Raw genomic sequence first — 9502 nt, forward strand, 5'->3', positions numbered from 1 at the left:
CATTTATATATACACTTACTGTATTTTTGAACAAATTTTGTCATTCTATTTTACTTTCTAATGGTATTTATGAATGTAAAAGAAAGGCTTTTTTTTAAAATGTAATACTTGCAGAATGCTTACAATTTTAACAAATTGTTAGAAAAAATTTTTTAATTTACATATTTACATAGTAACTTTGAAGTAAGTAATTACATTTATTTCCTTCCATTATATTCTTCCATCACATATGAATATCTTAACTCATTTCATTGACTAATAAATAAGTACAATATTACATTATCATGCTATAATGAGAATTTTTTGCTTTTACCTACTTAAAGGTAATTATAACAGCAATCTATGAAAAATCCATTTTTATGTGAAAAACAATCATTACTGTTTTGAACTCCATCTCTTTGGTTATAAATTAGATGGGACAAAAACTATTTACCTAATTAGATTCCGGTTGAGGTTTACATATGATATCTTGTAACATCATGTTGTATATCTTAAATATACAGAATATAATTTATTTTAAAAAAGGATAATGATAAAAATTTCTCTAAGAAGCAAAACAAAAGTTGTCTATTGACAGATTAGTGAGAAGAGAAGAGTGATGATGTCTTGGAATGGCTCATGAGTGAACTATTAACCAGTCTGATGACATCCATTTGAAGGTGGTAACCAATTGTTGCTTCTGTCCAGATAAAGGCAACCATATTAAATAGTGATTAAATTGTGTCTCCTTTGATAGATATACTTAAAAAAAAGAGTGAGAGAGGACATGGGTTTAGATGATTTCCTTATGGAAATTTCTTGCAAGATAAACATTTATGGACAATTAAAAATATTATTTTTTCTTGGACAGAAATGATAGGGACATATGATGAATAACTTTACTATCAAAACTTTCAACATTATACATGAATTAAAAAGCATGGGTATTAGAACCATTCTTGATACTTATAAATCATTCAACTAATGTCATGTTGTGTAAAGTCTTAATGCTGAATTGCTTGATTTTTACCTTCCTTCAATAAACTTATTTGTTCTCCCTCCCTGCTATAGTTTTCTGGATCTAAGACACTTACCCCTATTTGATTTAAAGTGTTTTACTTTCTCTTCATGGAGAACCACTTCTGAATCCTGCTTCGGATCTGTTGGGTCTTCACAGTATAGATGATGGGGTTCATCAGAGGTGGAAAGATGATGTAGATGTTGCCCATGAGGACATGGACTACAGGAGAGAGGTGCTTCCCAAAGCGGTGCACCATGGTCAGACCGATGATTGGGATGTAGAAAACCAGGACTGCACAGATGTGGGAGACACAGGTCTGCAAGGACTTGATCCTCTCCTCCCGGGATGCAATAGCCAAAACAGAATGCAGGATCAGAATGTAGGATATGAGAATTAGCACAGAATCAGACAAAAGTGTACAAATCACCAGAGCCAAGGCATAGAAACTGTTGAAGCGGATGTCAGAGCAGGCTAGTCTCAGCAGGTCTTGGTGTAGGCAGAAAGAGTGAGAGAGGATGTGGGAATGGCAGTAATGAAAAAACTTTAGGCAGACTATGGGAGGAATGATGAGTATAAAACTCCTAACTAAAATCCCCAGCCCGATTTTGATGATCCTGGCACTGGTGAGTATAGACATATATCTCAGAGGATTGCAGATTGCTGTGAAACGATCAAAAGCCATGGCGAGGAGGACTCCAGACTCCATGCCTGATAGACCATGAACAAAGAAGGTCTGAGCAATGCAGGCATCCAGACTGATCTCCTGGCTGAGACCCCATAGGATCCCCAACACCGTGTGCACAGTGGACAGCCCCATGCACAGGTCGGTGAGAGCCAGCATGGCCAGGAAGTAGAACATGGGCTCATGCAGGCTTGGCTCTGTGTGGATCACACGTAGCACCAGGCAGTTCCCTGAGAGTACCATCGCATAGATACAGGAGAAAGGGATAGAGAGCCAGGGATATTCCTGTTCCAGGCCAGGGAAGCCTGTTAGGAGAAAGGCTGAGGAATTGCTGTGAGGAGCAAGAAAAGCAGGCATTTATAATGTCAGATGTTTTCTCTGTGAGTCAGAAATTATTTCCATTTGGTAGATAACTTTCATATAACTATTATTCTTCATATGGACAAATTTGAGCTAAGGTGTGAAGTTCTTTTGGTTAGATTAGAAAGTCACACATACTGTTGTTCACACATCCTCTAAGTACCTCTCCACACTGAGAATCTTATTCTATTTCTACCTGGTAAAACATTGAAGGCAAGGAAAGGGGAAAGTGATTTAAATAGATTTTGTCTTTTCTCAAGTAATTCAAATAGTATAATAGGATTTTATTTCTAAAATATATATTAATCTTTTAGTGTCATTGTGAAAAATAGTCACCCATCAGCTTTTCATATATGCTGAAATTCAGGCTGTCTCTTCTATCCAGCAATCCCTGCTCAAATCTCAACTGTAGAAATTCAAGGATATGTTTGCCTCTCTGTTTCTGCAAAAGTAGGTTATATATTTTTAAGTCCTTGCATCACAAGAGAGCTGTAGGGCTGTGAGTTACATCATCAGAGAGAAGACTGCTGGGGATAAGTTGAGACTAATGAGTATAAGTTGACTCCATGTCCTCAGGGACAATCTGCTCTTATTTTAAAGAGAATTACAAAAATAACTATTGCCTTCCAACAGACAGTGCATTTGTATTATTTAACAAACACCTACTCCATTAGATGTGCCATGTACTGGCCCAGGTATTTAAAAAATATTAGATAATTTAATCCTCACACCGACACTAAGCAATAACTGCTATTATGAGTTATGTTTTACAGAGAGTAAATTGAGTTAAGACAGGTTATTAGCTTGCCAGCATTATGCAGCTAGTAAATGGTCAATATTTGAACCCAGGAAGTCAGACTTCCCTGTCCATGTTCTTACCCACTCTGCTCTGTCTTAAGTTTTTGTCTTCACTGACACTCCTTTGGCTCACATTTATTCTCACATATTGAGCTGCATACTTTCCCAATATTCATTTGAAAGTATTTTCCTTCCCTGTGCCTCCAGCACATTCTATCACTTGTGTGGTAGTCATAACAATGGTGGGTAAGGGAACATGGATAAACAATTATTATAGACTAAAGAATGCTATAAACAAGTTAAGTATTCACTTCCTACAGAGAATTATTACTAGATCTGTACCGTCTTATGCCAATTACCAAAACTAGTATGTTTCCAACCATGCAAGAGATTGGGATAATTGTTTTTCTGCTTGATTTGTCTATAGTTATATCACCATCAAAAGATGCCTACGTCATCAAAAGGATTGAATATAATCTTATTTGGAAAAAAATGAAATACATAGCCAAAATCCAATTATAACCTGCTACCTCCTTTATTTCATAATCATAAAAACACTAAATAAACATTAACAATTACAATTGCATAATATTACCACTTTTATTATCATTAAAGAGTAATACAATTTTAGCAACGTATCATATTTCAAATTCTGCTCTCAAAAAAGTTTCATAATTTTGTCACACAATATTCTTTTCAGAATATAATAAGAAGGATAAAAATAGTAATAATCAGAAGAAAATAATATTTATACTTCATTAAATCATAAATTCAATACTCTTCTAAGTTTGCATCATGTAAAATTGAATGAGATATTACCTCAATGTTTAATAACCAATAAAAATCAGTAAATAGCATCAATAAATCTTAGTATGAATTTGTTTTATGTATGAGTGAGTAACAGAGATAGCAATTGGTTTGTGCTAATTACTACTATTTCTAATAATAACAAAAGTAGATATTTTGATTTAATTTTACTTACCAGGAATAATTTTAAGCACTTAAATTTTATAAACAACAGTATAAAAATAATTTAAAACTCATGTACAACAGTTTCAGATTCAGATTCAGTTTATCTGGAGTAAGTAGTCCCTCTTTATCTGAGGTGTGTACATTCTAAGATGCCCAGTGGATACCTGAAACTGGTAATAGTACCTAGCCCTGTGTATAACACATTTTCTCCTATGCATACATACCTATGTTAAAATTTCATTTATACTTTGGCACAGAAAGATATTAGTTACAATAACTAATAATAAAATTAAACTGAATAATATAATGTAATAAAAGTTACACTAAAATAAAATGTAAAGTCTCTCTCAGAATATTTTATTGCACTCTACTCACCCATTTTTCCACCATAGTTGACCATGGTTAACTGAAATCACAAACAGTAAAACACTGGATAAAAGGAAACTACCACGTATGCTCACCTTTTGCTACCCTGCAAATGACCTATTATATAATTACATTTTCTCCCTATTGATTCATTCTCAGTGGAAAAAAAATGTTCAAAGTAACAAAATCAGAAAATAATCCAAAATGTGCATCATTGTATTAATACTTTATTTTTATTTTAGTTGGGAATGTACTTTAGAAATCAACGTCTTACAAAAAACAAGCACGTAACTAAACAAGCAAACATCTATGGATTTATTTAATGAATGATATAAGACATCTACACTGAAAACTACAACATATTAAGAGAAATTAAAGACCTAAATAAATGATAGAATATACCACACTCATGATTGAATTTGAAGACTCAATATTGTAAATAATATAATTCTCCTTATAAAGATGTTTAGATTCAACGCAGACTCAACCAAAATATCTGAAAGTCATTTTTGGCGGAGCTCAGGTGGTGACGCGACAGATGGAGAAGGGCTATAGATACAGATGACGCTTCCTTCACTCACCAGCCGCTCACCTCCTGCGGTGTCCCCTACCCATCCTGCCACTTCCTAAATTTCACTGAAGACAATTTTCCCACAGACCCGGCGTGGGGGGCCTGGGGGATGGCAGAGCTCTGGCCTGGTCCCTAACAGGCCATGTACCCGTACTGGTGGTGGCCCGCGTGTTGGGGACCGCAGTGCTAAAGGCAAACGTGGGTATCGTATAATCTGGCAGTTTTAATCCTATACATACACTCTTCCAATTACAAGGATATATTACCAATACTATGTAAAATAATGCCCATAACAGCACTCTTTTAAATAGCAAAACATTTGGTATACCTCGCTCTCCACAAAATGAGCATAGAATAATTTGTGGCATATTCTCCTAATTAAATATTATAACACAATAGGAAGGAACAGGCTATTTTTGTGGGCAAAAATATAATCTCACAAGCATAAGGTTGTGCCAGACATAAATGAGTATTTTCTGTAATATTTCGCTTATGTACATTTCAGAACAAGCCAAACTTGTCTTTGGTATGAGAAATCAGGATAGCAGTTACCCATGGTGGGTAGAGACAAGAAGGGGAAAAGTGAAGGGGAATTTTTGGCTTACTGGCCATGTTATCTTTCATGACCTGGATGCCTTTTTGCTCATTAAATGAAAATTTAAAATCAAGGTATAAAATGTACTCTTAATATTGTTACCTTTTTCTAATTGTATGGTGTACTTCAGTGAAAAGTTTAAACATAGTAATTTGAAATAAGTTAAAGAAAAGAGGAGATAAAAGATGTGAAGAAATAAAAAGCCAACAATAGATGGAGGATTTACCTAAGGTAAATCACTACGAACTCAATTCTCTAATTAAAAGACAAAAAATTCAGAGTAAGTCAGGCCCAGTGCCTCATGTCTATAATCCTAGCACTTTGGAAGGCTAACGTGGGAGGATTGATTGAGGCCAGCAGTTTGAGACCAGCCTGGGCAACAATGCTCTTAAAAAAAAATTACACAGGAATGGAGGTGCATGCCTGTAGTTCCAGCTACTCCAGAGGCTGAGATGAGAGGAATCACTTGAGCCCAAGAGTTCGAGGCTGCAGTGAGCTATGATGACACCACTGCACTGTAGTCTGGGAGTCAGAGCAAAACCCTATATCTTTAAATAAAATAAATAAATTCAGAGTGGATAGCCAACAATGCACACATATATACTGCTTCAAAGAGAAGCACAAAAATGGAACTATTAAAGTAAAATAGAAATTTAAATGTTAAAAAATAGAAATAAAATAGAAAGTTTGGTTAAAAAAAAGAGAAAAAAGGAAGAAAGGAAGGAAGGATATGGAAACATAAAACAGAACAGCCTATCCTATATTAGCTATGTGTAATACATTAATATACTAATATAGCTATATAATGACATAGCTATATTAACATAAGAAGAAGATTTGAAAGTAAAAATTAAATATCTAGTAATTAAAAGGATATTTCTAAGGTAAACATTTCAGCTTAATTAGGAAAAAATCAACTCCAAGATGTCATACTTAATAACATAGACTTAAAATATGGAAAACTAGAATTGAAAGTGATCAAATGCAATATTATACTAATCTACAATTACCGTTGGAAATATTTACTTACTTCTTCATAGTCTTGATTCACTAATGTGCTGTTTCTTTCTGGACCTTCACAGTAAGTGTTAATTTGAAGAAGTAATTCAGCTGTTTAAACATTATCTTTCTCTGTGTATGTCTAATTGGTTGATCATTTTTAACATAAAATGCTGTGCCATGGTAGAAATTTTAGAAGCCTCCAAATTGTGTTTTGGATAATTACTTTATTTATAATATCAATTTTCCTTTTAATCATCTAATCTTACTGTTTATTACAGCACAAATCTGTACTGCTTTTTCATTTACTTCTTAATCACAAAACAACATACAGGGTTGTAAAAGTAAATGACTTTTGCATATGGGGTAAAATTCCCTAGAAACTTACTACAGAGGTTTAATGTAGAATCTAGCGAAACAGAAACAAGAAACTGATTCTAATGTTAAAAGGAAAATATGAAGAATTTATTTATTCTTAAAAATTCACTATGAAAACTAATTAAGCAGAAGCCCAAGGCTGTGGCCTAAGTATATAAAACAACTGAATTTGGCATGAAAAACTTATTTGTTTTATTATTCTGGACACTGAGCACAGCAAATGAAAGATGGCTAGTTGAATAATGGGTTTAGAGAGGAGAAATCTCTGAATCACAGCTTGCAGGTTACAAAGTGCTTTCACTTATCTACTCTTCTGGTAGCATCCATCTGCACTGGTCAAGTGGTGGGTATTTGTGGAAAGCAAACGGAAAGGAAAGGTATAATTTCTATTTTAAGAAAATAAATGACTCAAGGAAATGAATTATCCAAATTCTGATAAGTAAATGATTTTAGTCAGTCAGTCATTCTTGTGTGATGTGGAGAAAAATAGGGTCGAATTATGATGGTGGAGGGACATCATTATATAAAATGTGTAAAAGGGAGGATAGGTTTTTCTTAAGAGAAGTTTATTGGAGCAAATTTTATTAAAGTGGTCTAATATGGTTTAAAATGAATAGTTTAGTAGTCCCTGAAAATGCCTATAAACATTAACAAGAGCTAAAGACACATCCTAGGGAATACTAGTCTATATTAATCTGTCTTATTTAATTTTTTAATTTTTCTTCAGGGGAAATTTTGTAAAAATAAGCTATTGATAAACAAACAATTTTGTTTGGCCCCAGAATAATTATCTGCAATTTAAAAATGTCAAAAATGATGGCATACTTGCTGTTTATTACATCAAAATAGTCTATGAACTTTTAATAATTAAACAAGTAAAGCACAGTGACCAGAACAGTCAGAAAATAAAAACAAGAATAAACACACAAAGCTCTGGTAACACATTAAGTGATAAAACTAGCATAACATGGAAAAATAATATATTGTTTCATACAAGTTTTATTTAGCAAAAAATAAGCTGCGTAATTCACTTTTTGCACAAAAACAAAATCGAATATGAATTAGAAATAACTCAAAATAAAACCATGTGATTTTAAATGATGAAATTATTGACTCATAATTTTTAACTTTTCTTTTTAAAGTTTGATAATATAACATGGAAAAACAGGTACTTGAATTTTGTATATGGAAGTTTGAACTAGTGAAATTATCTTAGATGAAATGACAATATCTACCAAAAATTAACAGGAACAACCCTTATATACTACAATTTTATCTCTATTAATATAGCCAGCAAGAAATGCTTGGACAGCTATGAATATATATGTGTGCGTGTTTGTATATGTATGTGTGTGTGTATATTCCTTTTTTTTTTTTTTTTTTTTTTTGAGACAGAGTCTCACTCTGTTGCCCAGGCTAGAGTGAGTGCCGTGGCGTCAGCCTAGCTCACAGCAACCTCAAACTCCTGAGCTCAAAGGATCCTCCTGTCTCAGCCTCCCGAGTAGCTGGGACTACAGGCATGTGCCACCATGCCCGGCTAATTTTTTCTATATGTATTTTTAGCTGTCTATATAATTTCTTTCTATTTTTAGTAGAGATGGGGTCTCGCTCTTGCTCAGGCTGGTCTCGAACTCCTGAGCTCAAACGATCCGCCCACCTCGGCCTCCCAGAGTGCTAGGATTACAGGCGTGAGCCACCGCGCCCGGCCTATATTCCTTAATTTATTGATCAATCATGATGATACCCAAAAAGCATTAACTGAATTTACAGATTACATAGGTCTGACAGATGAACCATTACATTTATAGAAAGAACTATTTCAATCAAATGTCAAGTCTGGTGTTTGGAACAGAACATTTTTACTACCTTATCTTGAATGTGCTTGGTCTTTACGCCATAGACAAAGGGGTTGAGGAATGGTGGGACCAGTAGGTAAAGGTTAGACAAGATGATGTGAATATATGATGGGATATAAGATCCAGATCTGTGAGTAAAAAATGAGAAAAAAGCAAGGACATAGAATTGGAAAAAGACACATATATGGGGAATACATGTATTAAATGCCTTAAGTCGTGCCTCTTTCTGGGGCAGGTGGAAGACGGTGATAAATATTTGTGTATAGGAGAGAGTGATGAAAATGAAGTCAAGTCCACCAACAATAAAAGCTCCAAGGAGACCATAGAACTTATTGATGTAAACATCTCCAGCGGCAAGCTTCACAAGGGCCATGTGCTCGCAGTAAGTGTGGGATATTAACTTGGTTCGGTAAAGTTTCAGACGGCACTTTATGAGCAATAGGCATGGAATTACCAGAATAGCAGGCCGCAATGTCACTCCAACTCCAATGAGGGTGACTAGCTGTCGTGTGAATATGGTGGCATGCCTCAGAGGATAACAGATAGCTATGTAGCGGTCCAGAGCCATGGCCAGCAGGACTCCTGATTCAATACCCTGAAATGTGTGGATGAGCCACATCTGAAAGAGGCAAGCATCAAAATAGATCTCTGGCAAGTGGAACCAAAAAATTCCAAGCATCTTAGGCACAATGATGGTGCTAAGTGTAATGTCTGTGGCTCCCAACATGGCCAGGAAGATATACATGGGCTCATGGAGGCTGGGCTCATATTTGATAATGATCAAAAGTAGAGAATTTCCAATCAAAGCTATGATGTACATAACACAGAACGGAATCCCAATCCAACACTGTACAGGTTCCAGACCAGGGATCCCAATAAGTGTCAGCACAGAAGGCATGAACACGGTGTCATTTGTAATAGGCAT

General features: G+C 34.8%; 2 protein-coding genes across 2 annotated transcripts; both read right to left on the bottom strand.

Moving 5' to 3' along the window:
- Positions 1-1094: 1094 nt before the first annotated feature.
- Positions 1095-2039, bottom strand: LOC138384857 (olfactory receptor 51V1-like). The gene has a single exon (XM_069470520.1). It carries the CDS (start codon positions 2037-2039, stop codon positions 1095-1097), a length of 945 nt encoding a protein of 314 aa, XP_069326621.1.
- Positions 2040-8551: 6512 nt separating this feature from the next.
- LOC138384108 (olfactory receptor 52A1-like) lies at positions 8552-9502 on the bottom strand. Its single transcript, XM_069469379.1, has one exon. It carries the CDS (start codon positions 9500-9502, stop codon positions 8552-8554), a length of 951 nt encoding a protein of 316 aa, XP_069325480.1.

This window comes from Eulemur rufifrons, chromosome 6, assembly GCF_041146395.1.
Source record: "Eulemur rufifrons isolate Redbay chromosome 6, OSU_ERuf_1, whole genome shotgun sequence".
In the NCBI taxonomy this organism is placed as follows: domain Eukaryota; kingdom Metazoa; phylum Chordata; class Mammalia; order Primates; family Lemuridae; genus Eulemur; species Eulemur rufifrons.